General features: G+C 37.9%; 1 protein-coding gene across 1 annotated transcript in view; it reads left to right on the top strand.

Annotated features, from left to right (window-relative positions):
- Positions 1-14,338, top strand: part of CRIM1 (cysteine rich transmembrane BMP regulator 1) — a 287,524-nt gene that overhangs the window by 173,675 nt on the left and 99,511 nt on the right. Inside the window, exon 5 of the mRNA XM_007945075.2 lies at positions 109-230. Within this exon, the coding sequence (XP_007943266.1) occupies positions 109-230 (122 nt within the window). The remainder of the gene's footprint in view (positions 1-108; positions 231-14,338) is intronic.

The raw sequence follows: 14,338 nt of genomic DNA, 5'->3' as shown, positions 1-14,338 counted from the left end.
TTTTAAATATAGCCAGTTACTTTGCCACAACCACTGCCACTTTGTGGTCTCCCGACTTCTATGTTGTTGTTATTCATGGGGTTTTCCTTCCCTTTTCTTTGGTTTCAGATGCGAGTGTCTCTCTGGCTTATGTGGTTTCCCCATGTGTGAGGTGGGATCCACTCCCCGCATAGTCTCTCGTGGCGATGGGACACCTGGAAAGTGCTGTGATGTCTTTGAATGTGTTAATGGTACGTGGGGTTTCTCTTATTCTCAGAGAGTGCACGTTTGTGCAGGAGGAGGAGGAGTGGGGGAGGGTGAAACTTAGCTGCTTCTGCCTATTTAAAGCAGAGAATATGCTCAGAGACTTCCAGAAACTCACTCAGAAGGAAGGTTTGCTTAAGATCCCACAGAACAGTAAGAAGAACATTAGGATGAGAATCATCACTCCATCCATCAGAAGGAGAATTTTGGAAATGTAATAGTAGTACCTTGTACGTAGCCATCATGCTTTGCCGTGTTGCAGCATTTGAGTAATGTTCATGGTTTCAGGGAAAAGCTTGTGGAACCTGTAATCACATTCCTCCGGCTGTCATTCAACCCCTATCCCATTGCTGTCAGGAGGTAATCTAGCTTAATGAAAACATGTTGGAGAGACCACAATTTGAAACAGAAAAGACATTGTTCATGTAGTTCAGCACTTTTCCCTCTAAGAACATCTCTGGCCAATGTTTTGTCATTAGCATTAGCCTGCTTTAAACTTGACCCTTGTGGCCCAGAAAAAAAGATTCTTCAGTCAAAAGATTGCATCAGACTTAAACCACCTAACCTCTGCCTTTTACCTTTCACAAGAGAGTTTGGTACCTGTAGCTTAAGGAAGTAACATGGTCTTTATTGCATTTCCAAAAATCTTAAAACCAAACTCACTGCCATCTAGTCGGTTCTGACTCATAGCAACCCCCACTGGGTTTCCCAGGTGGTAAATCTTTACAGAAATAGATTGCCCTGTCTTCCTTCCACAGAGTGGCTGGTGGGTTTGAACCACCAACCTTCTTGTTAGTAGTCAAATGCCTTGGGCACTGTGCCTCCACAGCTGCTTTAGAAGGGAGGAAAACTTAAAACATGCTAACCCTCCCTTAGCATTTTCAGAAGAAAAAGAATTAAAGAATAAATAAAAGCAAGAAAGGTATCAATAATTCGCAATATTATTTAGATAGTCAATACTTGTACATACAGGGAAATGGTGTGGGATTTGGACAAATATAACAAAGTGACAGAGCATTCATATTAACTACAAGCATACCTCATTTTATTGTGCTTTGCTGTTATTGCACTTTGCAGATACTGTGCTCTTTACAAACCTAAGGTTTGTGGCAACCCTGTATTGAGCCAATCAGTTGGCACCATTTTTCCAACAACATGTGCTCACTTCATTCCTCTGTGTCACATTTTGGAAAAATCACACAGTATTTCAACTTTTTCATCATGCTCTTGCACACTTATTAGACCATAGTGTAGTGAAAACATAACTTTTGCATGTTCTGGAAAACCAAAAAATTTGAGTTACTCCCTTTGTTGTGATACTTGTTTCATTGCATTGGTTTGGAACTGAACCCATCATACCTCCCTGGTATGCTGTAAGAATTCAGATGGTTTCCTGCCCTGAATCCTAAACCTTTCCTTCCCCTTCAAGAAAGAGTTATGTTAAAGATGAGTCCTGTTTGATTGTGTCCTGTGTTTTTAGGCCAGTGGCCACATGTTGGTTTTTTGTTTTGTTTTGAAGAAACACTTGTAATATGACTTCATGGTTAAGGTAGAGCACAGATTGGAGGCTGATGACCTCAGTTTGAGTATTGGTTTCTCCAGTTACTAGCTCTGTTAACTTGGTCTCCCCTGGCCCTCAGTTTCTGCATCTGTAAAATGGAGTTACTAATAGTAAACTAAATTAGATATTATATGTGAAGCACTTGGAATTGTAATGAATGCACAAGTAATCTTTATTATTATGTGTTCCTACGTCCTGTTGGGAGCTCTGGTAGCATAGTGGCTAAGACACTTGCCTGCTAACCAGACGGCTGGCGGTTCAAACCCACCAGCCACTCCTCAGAAGGAAGGTTGGGCAATCCTACCTCCGTAGTGATACTGCCTCGGAAACCCAAGGAGGGGTCGCTGTGAGTCAGGGCTGACTCGATGGCACATAACAACAACAACAACAACGTCCTGTTTAGTTACTGGACTCAGCCTTCCAGGGGGATGGATAAGATGAGGTGAGCACCCTGACTATAAATACAAGGTTTTTATAAAAACCTAATAAATAAACAAGCACACATTGCCAGGGGGGTCACGGGCTACAGAAAAAGTTCTCTGTGCATGGAATCTCTTCTCAGTGCTTCTCCCCACCCATGTTGTTATGCAACCTTTAGTAATATGTGTTAAACACCAGCAAATGGCCAAGCAGACCTTTCCTCTCTCACATTGCTGCAGTTTACTTTATTGTAGATCATATTCTATAAATACTTACTCATACCATTCAAGACTGGAAGAGTCTCTCTTTACCATGTACTCCTCTAACACCTCAAATATGCTCTTCTTTTCAGAACTCACCATTTGTACTTCAAATACTGTCATGTCTGTGTCCCTTTCCAGAATGTGAACTGACAGAGGTAGAGGAATATGTCACATTCATCGTCTGGTGTTTAAACACTAGCACATTATCTAGGTGACATAGGACACCCAAATTTTGTTAACTTGAATGAGTAAGCTTGTGAGTAATGTGATTTGTATTATCCTACTTCTTCTAGAGGTGGCTATTAAATACTAGCTCAGAAAGAGGTACTTTATGGGGATCTTCAATCTTTGCCTGCTCTACATTTTATTCTTGAATCCTCTGTCTCCTGGAAGTATCACCCCTAGTTATAAAATTTGTTGCTGTTTCCTCTGGGTGAGGAAGAGGGGTACATTTTTCTTCCCTTTCTTTTTGCTGATGGAAATCCGAGTGTCATGGTGATTTTATCAGGACATTAACTGAGGTGCCTCCAAGTCTCAGGTGCCTAGGACAGCTAATAACTGCTTTCTACCTCAGCAACCTTAGGTTAATCTTCAGGGCCTGTCCCCATTGGTAGACGAACTTATAGGACTGTAGCCTCAGCACTAGAATTCCCATTTGCCATAAGGAAACGTTCAGAGAACAAAGCAGGGTCATAGCGTTGCTGGTGGTTGCTCCTTTCTTGTCACCGTGAACTTTTTGGACGACTTTTACTTTTTTTCTTGTCCTGTGTTACTGTATTAGTCATTCAGTTGTAAATGGGACCGGAAACTATAACACTATGAAGATTCATAATCTTACCGAATCAAGTTTAAAAGCATTGTGTCTCAAAGTCTGTATTTTATTTCTTTTAACATATATACATGTCTTTCTCTGTTTCTCTCTCCTGCTCCCTCCTTTGTTGTGTATAATGTATGTATGTGTATTTATAACCACATATGTGTGTGTATGTATCCACAATGAGCCTAGATAGATTTGATTAGATGGATGGTTAGATGGATGGGATAGATGGATATAGAGAGATGTATTTACTATCCAGTGCTCTGGGAAAATCATGCTGTTGTCAGAAGGTCACCATTGGGGGTATTACATATCAGAAATTCATTATCATCGCCTAGAAAAGCAGAAGTCTGTTATTTCATCTATATGTTTTGTATGCTTTGCTGCTTACCCACAAAGGATTTGAGGCAACTTTACAATGAGAGCAGAACAGACACAATAAAAGACTGGTAAAATATTAATGAGAACAGAGAATCAGAGCCATAGAGTTATAGGTAAAAGTTGAAAGTGAAAACCTAAAGAAAGATCCCACAGATTTGCAGGCCATACGTGTCTATAGAGTTAGTAGAGTTAAATGTCAAATTAGACTTCCAGCTTCCTGGCCATTACAGTAAAAAAAGTAGACAGAGTCAGATACACAGTTCTTACTTTTAGAGGAAGAGAAACCTACCAGAAAGGATAGTGCTCTCTCTGATGGAAATGAAAAATGAGATGAAGTAGATCATGTCCTCAATTGTATAATAACAAGAAACAATTTTCCTGTGGCTGTTGTTCTCAAAACACAAAGTATTAAAGTGCAATTGAGTCAAAACAGTTCTAAGAGACCATATGCCTACATTATTTTCTTTTTAAATAAAATATGCTTTAAAGGGACAACATAAGATTTGAAAATGTTCAGAGAACCCCCGAGTATTCCTGAATTTTGAAAACACTAGCCTGGATGAATTGATAGAACATTCTCCATAACTATGACTTTTCTTTGCCTGTTTTTACATTTTATTTTATGTTTTATGTTGTTTGTGAAGGGGTAGAAAGATTGTAAGCCATGTTGTGACAGTTTATGACTGTATTCTCTGACAAGACCCTTTAAAAGTAGGGCTTGAGTTGTTGATTGAGCAGAACCCTTTTCTTTAGAGACCAAAGGAACATGTAATATGATTAGCTCCTTTTAGATGAATTTAGAAGTCAGTGGAATCATCACCTAGAAGTAGATCTCCAAAGTAGTGATGGAATAATCTCAAATCTCCTTTAAGAAACAATTCTGTATTTGTTCCAGCCCCCAAACAAATGTTGTCTCAGCAATCAGCTGGAGCTGAATAATGGCCTCCACTCTTATCTGGGCATGTGTTATTTGTTATCATAATGCCTCCCATTGTCTTACACCTGCCTAATGCTCTCTCCTGGAGGCATTTGGGTCTGAAATCTCAGGTATAGAATGTGGAAGCAGTCATTTGGTTACTTTGATGTGACCAGTTGTCCAATGTCTGTGCAGGAAAATTTAAGTAAAATGAAGCATCTTGATTTGTGTGGCATAGCTAGTATGAGTCTCTTCAGCATGTCTTGCAATTGTTGTTGTTGTTAGGTGCTATCAGGTCATCTCTGACTTAAAGCGACCTTATGGACAACAGAACAAAACACTGCCTGATCCTGTGCCATCCTCACGATCTTTGCTATACCTGAGCCCATCTGTGCAGCCACTGTGTCAATCCAACTTTTTGAGGGCCTTCCCCTTTTTCATTGACCCTCCACTTTACCAAGCATGATATCTTTCTCCAGGGAATGTTCCCTTCTGACAACATGACCAAAGTAGGTGTGACGAAGTCTGGCCATTCTCACTTTCAAGGAGCATTCTGGCTGCACTTCTTCCAAGATAGATCTGTTAGTTCTTTTAGTAGTGGTGCTCTCAGGATTCATGGCCAACACCACAACTCAAAAGCATCAACTCTTCTTTGGTCTTCCTTATTCATTGTTCAGCTCTCACATGCGTAAGAGGCGATTGAAAATACTGTGCTTGAGTTAGGCACATCTTAGTCTTCAAGGAGACATCTTTGCTCTTCAGCACTTGAAAGAGGTCTTTTGCGGCAGATTTGCCCGTTGCTATATGTTGTCTGATGTCTTCACTGCTGCTTCCATTGGTGTTGATTGTAGAACCAAGTAATATGAAGTCTTTGATCCTCCATATAATTTGGCTTCTCGGATTATTTATTCAACATACAAATTGAATAAGTATGGTGAAAGGATACAACCTTGATGCACTCCCTTCTTGATTTTAAACCACGCAGTAGCCCCTTGTTCTGTTTGAATGACAGCCTCCTGACACAGTACAGGTTCCTCAAGTTCAATCAAGTGTTCTAGTATTCTCATTCTTAATATTATACATAATTTGTTATGATCCACCCAATCGAATGGTTTTGCATAGTCAATAAAACATAAGTTAACATCTTTCTGGAATTCTTTGCATTCACCCAAGATCCATCAGCAATGATATCCCTCATTCCATGCCTTCTTCTGAATCCAGCTTGCATTTCTGGAAGTTTTCTGTCAGTATACTGCTGCAGCCGTTTTTGAATTATCTTCAAGATTTTACTTGCATGTGGTATTAATGATGTTCAGTAATTTCCACATTCTTTGGATCACCTTTCTTTGGAATGGGTACAGATACAGATCTCTTCTAGTCAGTTGGCCAGGTATTTGTCTTCCAAATCTCTTGGCCTAGCCAAGTGAGTGCTTCCAGCAGGGCATCTGTTTGTTGAAACATCTCAATGGGTGTTCGTCACTTCTGGGAGCCTTGTTTTTCGCCACTTCCTTCAGTGCAGCTTTGACTTCTTCCTTCAGTACCATTGGTTCTTGATCATATGCCATCTCTTGAAATGGATGAACATTGACCAGTTCTTTTTGGTACAGTGACTCTGTGTATTCCTTCCCTCTTCTTTTGATGTTTCCTGCATCATTCAATATTTTGCCCATGGAATTTTTCAATATTGCAACTCGAGGCTTAAATTTTTTCCGCAGTTCTTTCAGCTTAAGAAATACCCAGTGTATTCTTCCCTTTTGATTTTCTAACTCTATGACTTTGCTCATTTCATTATAGTGATTGACTTTGTCTTCTTGAGCTGCTCTTTGAAATCTTTTATTCAGCTCCTTTATCTTCATTTCTTCCATTTGCCTTAGGTACTCTCTGCTCAATGGCAAGTTTTAGAGTCTCTTCTGGCATCCATTTTGGTCTTTTCTTCCTTTCCTGTCTTTTTAATGATCTCTTGCTTTCTTCATGGATGATGTTCTTGATATCATTCCACAGTTCTTCTGGTTTTTGGTCATCGGTGTTCAGTGCATCAAATCTGTTCTTTAGATGGTCTCTAAATTCAGGAGGGATAAATTCAAGGTCATATTTTGGCTCTCATGGACTTGTTTTATTGTCTTCAACTTCAAGTTGAGCTTGCATGTATGAGCAGTTGATGGTCTGTTCCACAATCAGCTGCTGGCCTTGTTTTGGCTGAAGATGGTATTTCCATCTCCTCTTGCCCCAGATGTAGTCAGTCTGATTCCTGTGTACTCATCTGGTGAAGTGCACATGTATAGCCACTGTTTGTGTTGTTGGAAAAAGGTATTTGCAATGAGTAAGTTGTTGGTCTTGTGAAATTCTATCATGTGATCTCTAGCGTTATTTCTATCACCAAAGCCAAAGTTTTCCAACTTCTTTGTTTCCAACTTTTGCATTCCAGTCATCAGTGATAATGAACACATCTCGATTGCATGTTTTGTCAATTTCAGACTGTTGAAGTTGGTAAAAATCAGCAGTTTCCTCATCTTTGGCTTTGGTTGTGGTTGTGCGTATTTGGATAATAGTAGTATTAACTGGTCTTCCTTGCAGGTGTATGGATATCATCCTATCATTGACAGCATCGCACTTCAGGACAGATCTTGAAACATTCTTTGTGATGATGAATGCCACACCATTCCTCTTCAATCTGTCATTCCTGGCATAGTAGATCATATGGTTGTCTGATTCAAAATGGCCAAAACCAGTCCATTTCAGTTTATGTCTTAGTTATGAAATATTCCTCAAGTAAGAAAATGAATTAGTGTGTGACATTATATGGGGGTTGCTGTGAGTCGGAATCAACCTGATGGCTTTGAATTTTTTTTTTTTTTTTTGGTTTGGTGGCATTATATCATTGAATATAAACCAGTTTAAACTACCAAAAATATTTTGAGCCTTATAATACTTAATACTGAACTTTTTTATATGATGGAATAGTTAGCAGGACCAGGTATTTATTGTGGCTAGTACACATTCATAGGGGAGCTCTGGTAGCACAGTACCTAAGGCACTTGACTGCTAACCAGAAGGCTGGTGATTCAAACCCACCAGCCACTCAGAAAGAAGGTTGGGCAATCTACTTCCGTAGTGATACTGCCTCGGAAACCCAAGGAGGGGTCGCTATGAGTCGGAGCCAACTTGACAGCACATAACAACAACAACAACAACAGTCCACATTCATAGCAATAAGGACATGTCATCAGGTATAAAAGATGAAAATAACCCTCCTGTTCCCAGTGGTGCCAGGCCTGGTGGGTATGGGGAGCTATGCGGGGCAGGAACAGGGACATTGCTTGTGTTGCACATCAGGGTCATCTAAAAGCATATGATTGTGTAGAGGAAGGTGGTCCAGTATTCATTCAGCCTGTGTTCTCAGCCTGCTTTTATGTCATTCTCAATTGTTGTCTATGAAAACACTGTCTTGCAGTGCTCTGGTCCTTACAGCAGTATTAAAATGCAGATTTTATATGAGTGTTAAGAGTTAGGAGTCTTTATTAAAGTCATGCTCTCCACTGAATAATTGGTTCTTATTTTTTCAGACATATATGAAAAGTTAATAAAAATTGGAAATAATGTGTATTGGCCCTGACAGAATTCTCTCTAAGATCCAAATATGTGAAGTTGATCAATCATGGGAAAGCCATACTCAGAGTCAACTTAATCTTCATGTAAAACTTTGGCCTAGAAGGTCCAGACATGCAGTCTATTAAGAAGAAAACTGGTACAAAAACATTTATTAACAGCCCATTGTCTGCATAGCAATAAGACTCAGTAATGTTTCTAGGGACATAATGGTTACTGCTATAGTAATAGAACCTGGCACTTTGAAAGAACTGTTCCCATTCAGTATGCATTTATTGGCACCCGTTGTGTTCCTGGGGCCATTTGAAGCTAATTTTGCCCAAGAGTGATAAAATCCTTTACAAGTCCTGTTCCCTTTGCTTATCCTGAAATAATACTTGTTTGCTGTACTCTAGCACAAACCGTGCCCACTCCCTACGCCATTGAAGAGATTGTTTTGTTGTTGTTGTTTTCTTTCGGATCTTTGAAAGCCCATTTGTCCTACCCTTTTGATACATCAGTTTGCCATTGACTTACGGAGAGATTTTTAGACATTTCCCATCTGTCTCTCCTTTGACTTCTGATGTATACCCACTTGCTTCCTGTACAGCTCAACACCAGTGTGATGAAAACAGAGGCAAAATATTAGCCATTTCCTACTGTGAGGATAAAAAGAGAAAGCTGTGGAAGTGTATCTATTTGTGTTTTTCATTCACTTTCACATTTGATATGAAGTTCTACATTTTAGTCGTTTTCTTAGCTAAAATTACACATCTATCACCATCTGCCAATCAGTGTAATTCGACAGGCAGTAGAGTTTATTAGCAATCTATACTGTGAGGCTTATTTTCAGGAGTTCTGGAATATATTAAAGAGTAAAAAGAAGATTCCAGAACTTAGAAATGTAAAATTTAATTGAGCAGACAAAAACACGTACAAATATCACTAATAAGACAGTTTAATGCATCTTTGCATTGAGAAGTATAAGTTATATAGTAAAATTTTTTTTCATAATATTTTTCTTTCTTCATCCACTTAAATCTTCATATTATAGACATTGTGGTAGTCTCTACAGAGTTCAGAGATTCACATCTGTACCCTAACAGGTGAAATAATTAGTAATTGCTCCTCAAAGACCACTGCTGGCCTTTTTTGTCATGTACTTTTCTGAAAAGCTTCTGTAAATTTCTCTCAGCAACAAACAGAGATTTCATTATGTTACGTGAGTCCCCCCGAAAAAGAAGGATTGATGGTATTTTCTAGGCTGTATTTTTTGAGACTTCTCTTTTTTCTAATTTCTACTCCTTGCTCCCTGTGCTGTAGCTACTGAGACCTAACTAGCCCAGTCCTCCTATCAGTCCCTCCCCTCCCCACTAAACTTCTGTACATGCATACACCCCCCACACACACACATACCCCACCTTCAAAAGCAAGCTCCTCAGAAGTAGCTTTATTCAGATCACAGAGTCTTTGAATCTTCTCTCTTCACTTCTTCAGATCTCACACCAAGATTTGTGGCTTCACCCATATGATTGATGTGGTTGATTGACTCAGCTAAGTAATTAATATAAATTGGTTTGTAAACTTTATTTTTGAGTTTGAATGGACATTTAACATGAATGGATGTTTACAGTAGCACTTTACTATGTTCCACAGCATTCAATTTTGATTTAAAAAGCACTCTATTTTCTATACTTTAGAACTTGTGTTGTAGAGCTGTTTTTTCTCCATTCCAGCCCAGGTTAACATGTTGACTAAAAGTGTGTAGAAAAATGTAACAAGATAGTTCCTTTTAATCCAGCATTTCTGGAAAAAGGATTAATGGATCCAAACAGATCTTTTATTAGAAAAGAAGATGAAACACACATTTACTACATGTGTAAGCATGCATAGATGGCTCTCACTCATCATGTGACTTTAGGCAAGTCACCAAATCTCTTGAAATTTCACTTTTTTGATTAAAAAAATGGAGATTAATAACTTATCTTCTCTTCCCTGAACTGTTGTTGTAAAGTCAAGTGAGAAAGTAATTGTTTTTAAGTACAATACAAATGTAAATACTGTTCAAACTCAAAATGAAGTGGGAGTTTCTGAAAGTACTTCAGACATGCAAGATGAAATAATAAATGATGTTCAGACATATGAGCCCATGAAAGATGTATGTATCATAATCTACATACCCCACCTAAATGAACAGGGTGCAGCAGCTAAGGAGAACTTTCTTCAGCTCATCAACTCCCCCTGCCAAAATCCACTAACCCATTAGCAATTAGTCATTCCCCATCCCTCCCAAGCACCCCAGCCCTAGGCAACCATGAATCTACTTTTTGTCTCTATAAATTTGCCTGTCTGGTCATTTTATATAAATAGAATCATACCATATTTTGGCCTTTTCTGGCTGGCTTCTTTCATGTAGCATTGTGTTCAGGGTTTATTCATGCTGCAGTAAATACTTGATTCCTTTTTATGGCTAAAAAAAAAAAATCCATTGTATAGATGTGTATTACATTTTGTTTAGCCATTCACTAGTTGGGGAGCTCTGGTAGCATAGTGCCTAAGGCACTTGATTGCTGACCAGAAAGCTGGTGGTTCAAACCCACCAGCCACTCCTCGGAAGGAAGATGGGGCAGTCTACTTCCGTAGTGATACTGCCTCGGAAACCCAAGGAGGGGTTGCTATGAGTCGGGTCCAACTCAATGGCACACAACAACAACAACAGCATTCACTAGTTGATGGACATTTGGATTGTTTCCACTTTTTGCTATTACGAGTAATGCTGCTATGAACATTGTGTACTAGTTTATGTGTTGACATGTGTTTTCATTTCTCTTGGGTATTTACTTAGGAATGGAATGCTGAGTCATTCGTAACTCTGTATTTAATATTTTGAGGGACTGCCAATTACCGCACCGTTTTGCATTCTTGCTAGCAATGTATGAGAATTCCAATTTTTCCACATCCTCATCAACCTTGCTGTCACCTGTCTTTTATTATAGCCAACCTAAGGAAGGTGAAGTTCTATTTCGTTATGGTTTGATTTGCATCTCCCTAAGGATTAAATGTATTACAAGTCTTTTCATGTGCTTATTGGTCATTTATATGTCTTCTTTGTAGAAGTGTCTGTTAAAAATATTGCTCATTTTTCAGTTGGGTTATTTATCTTTTTATTATAGAGTTGTAAGAGTTTTTTAAAATGTATTCCAGATATCAGACATGAATTGCAAATATTTTCTCCCGTTGTGTTTGTTGTCTTTTCACTGTCTTTGTGGTATCAAATAAGTACAAAAGTTAATGAAATCCAGTTTATCTAGTTTTTCTTTTCTTCTTTTTTTGTGTGTATGTTCTTTTGTTTCTTTTTTCTTTTTGTTCCTTTTAGTGTCATATATAAGAAACTATTGCCTACACTAAGGTCACAAAGATTCACTCTTGTGTTTTCTTCTAAGAGTTTTATAGTTTTAGCTGTTACTTTTAGATCATAGCTCTTTGATCCATTTTGAGTTAATTTTTATACGTGCCCCAAGGTGTTTTAGTCCATCTTCATTCATTTGCATGTGGATATTTAGTTATTCCAGAGCTATTTGGCTACTGAATTGTCTTGACACTCTGCAAACATCAATAAATATGAACCTTTATTTATAGACTCTCAATTCCATTCCATTTATTTGTAAGTCTGTCCCTAGGCCAGCTTCTGCCATCTTGACTACGGTAGCTTTGTAGTAAATTTTGAAATCAGGAAGTGCAAGTCCTCCAAATTTATTCTTTCTACAAGATTGTTTTAACTTTCCTGGTTGCCTTGCATTTCCATATGAATGTTCTGCATTTTCTGCAAAAAAAAAAAAAAAAAACAGCTGGGATTTTGATAGAGTTGTGTTGAATCTGTAAATCAATTTGGGGAATATTCCCATTTTAGCATAGAATATTCCCATCCACGAGCATGAGAGTTGTCTTTCCATTTATTTAAATCTTCTTTAATTTTTTTCAGCAATGTTTCGTAGTATTCACTCTATACATCTTGACTTTTTTTAATTAAATTTATACCTATGTATTCTTTTTTGATGCAACTGTAAATGGAATTACTTTATTTCATTTTCAATTGTTTATTGGAAGGGAATAGAAATACAGTTGATTTATATGTTGATCTTATATCCTGCAACTATGCTGAACTTGTTCATTTATTAGTTCTGATAGGGTTTTTCATGGATTCCTTAGGATTTTTTGTATACAGGGTATGTCGTCTGCAAATAAATACAGTTTTACTTCTTCCTTTCTAGTTTGGATGCCTTTTATTTCTTTTTCTGACCTAATTGCCCTGGCTAGACGCACTGCCTCCTCTCTGCCCCCAGTATGATGTTGAATAGAAATGGCGACTCTGGAAATCCGAGGGGAGAACTTTTCAGTGTGCACTTTTAAATATGATGTTACCTGTGGGTTTTTTTTTTGAAGATGCCATTTATCAGGGTGAGGAAGTTCCTTCTATTCCTAGGTGGTTTTTTTTTTTTTAGATCATAAAAATGTAATGGATTCTGCCAAAAGCTTTTTCTATGTCTATTGAGATAATGTGGTTATGCCCTGAAATTTATTGATATATACTATCAATAGATTATGCATTAATTTTGGATGTTAAGCCAACTTTGCATTTCTAGAGTAAATCCTACCTGGTTGCAGTATATAATCCTTTCTACATGTTCGTGGATTCATTCTGCTAGTATTTTTTTTGAGGATGTTTACGTCTGTATTCATAAGCATATCTAGGGGTGTTGATGAGAGGAGAGAGCATATCCATATACAATTGTTAAGAAATGTACAGTAAAGAAAAAAATTATTTTCTTAGTATGCTAGTGAATAAACTATGCATGGATCAGAGAAAAAAAGAAATACTGATCTATAGTTCTCTTCTCTTGTAATGTCTCTGTCTAGTGGGAATACATTTAAATCAATCAGAATTAAAGAAGGAATGAATCTAGGGGAAGTGTTTCAGGGTGAAGAAAAATTTAAAAGTGTTGATACCATGGTAAAAATTCTAAATGTTGGGCTATCAGTCCTTAGCAAAACACAAGAAACACAGTGGAAAGAGCACATGATTTTTACTTACATGAGCTAGTGTTTTTGCAGTTTATCATTTGCTATTGTCAGTAACACTGAGCAAATTATCTAGATTGTCTTCACATCTAATCTTAGTATAATCTGTGTCAGTTAAACCATGTTACAGGGATTAAGTAAGTAAGGTTCAACCATTTCAGAAGGTAGCATATAATCAGATCTGATAATATTGAAGGAAGAAGTCCAAGCTGTACTGAAGACATTGGTGAAAACAGGGTGCCAGGAATAAACTGAATGCCAATTGAGATGTTTCTGCAAATGGATGCAACTCTGGAAGTACTGACTTGTCCATGCTAAGAAAGTTGAAAAAACCTGGCAACCAAATGGAAGAGATTCATATACATGCTTATTCCAAAGAAAAATGATCCAGTGGAATGTTGAAATTATTGAACTATCATTAATGTTACATGCAAGTAAAATTTTGCTAAAGGTAATTAAAAAATGATTGTAGCAGTACATTGACTAGGAACTGGCAGAAATTCAAGCTGTATCTAGGAGAGTATGCAGAATGAGAGACATCACTGCTGATGTCTGCTGGATCTTGGCAGAAAGCAAAGAATACCAGAAAGATGTTTACCTGTATCTTATTGACTATGAAAAGGCATTCAGCTATGTGGATCATAACAAATTATGGATAATGTTGTAAAGAATGGGAATTCTGGAACACTTAATTGTACTCATGTGGAACCTGTACGTAGACCAAGAGGCAATTGTTTGAACACAGCAAGGGGATACTGTGTGGTTTAAAATCAGGGTGTGTGTTAGGGTGGTATTCCTTCACCAGGCTTACTCAGTCTGTATGCTGAAAAAATAATCCAAGAAGCTAGACTATATAAAGAAGAGTGTGTCATCATGATTGGAGGAAGACTCATTAACAACCTATAAAACGCAGATGACACAGCCTTGCTTGCTGGGAGAGAAGAGGACTTGAAGCACTTATTTTTTTTTCTTTTTCTTTTTCTTTTTTTTATTAGGATTTGGGTGAAGATTTACAGAGTAAATTCACTTTACATACAGCAGTTCACATATACTTTGTCTCATGTCATTGACCA

Source organism: Orycteropus afer, unplaced genomic scaffold (genome assembly GCF_000298275.1).
Source record: "Orycteropus afer afer isolate SDZICR_OR568_19922 unplaced genomic scaffold, OryAfe1.0 scaffold00131, whole genome shotgun sequence".
Lineage (NCBI taxonomy): Eukaryota > Metazoa > Chordata > Mammalia > Tubulidentata > Orycteropodidae > Orycteropus > Orycteropus afer.
The sequence above is the reverse complement of the archived record's forward strand: the minus strand, read 5'-3'. Positions and strand labels throughout refer to the sequence as shown.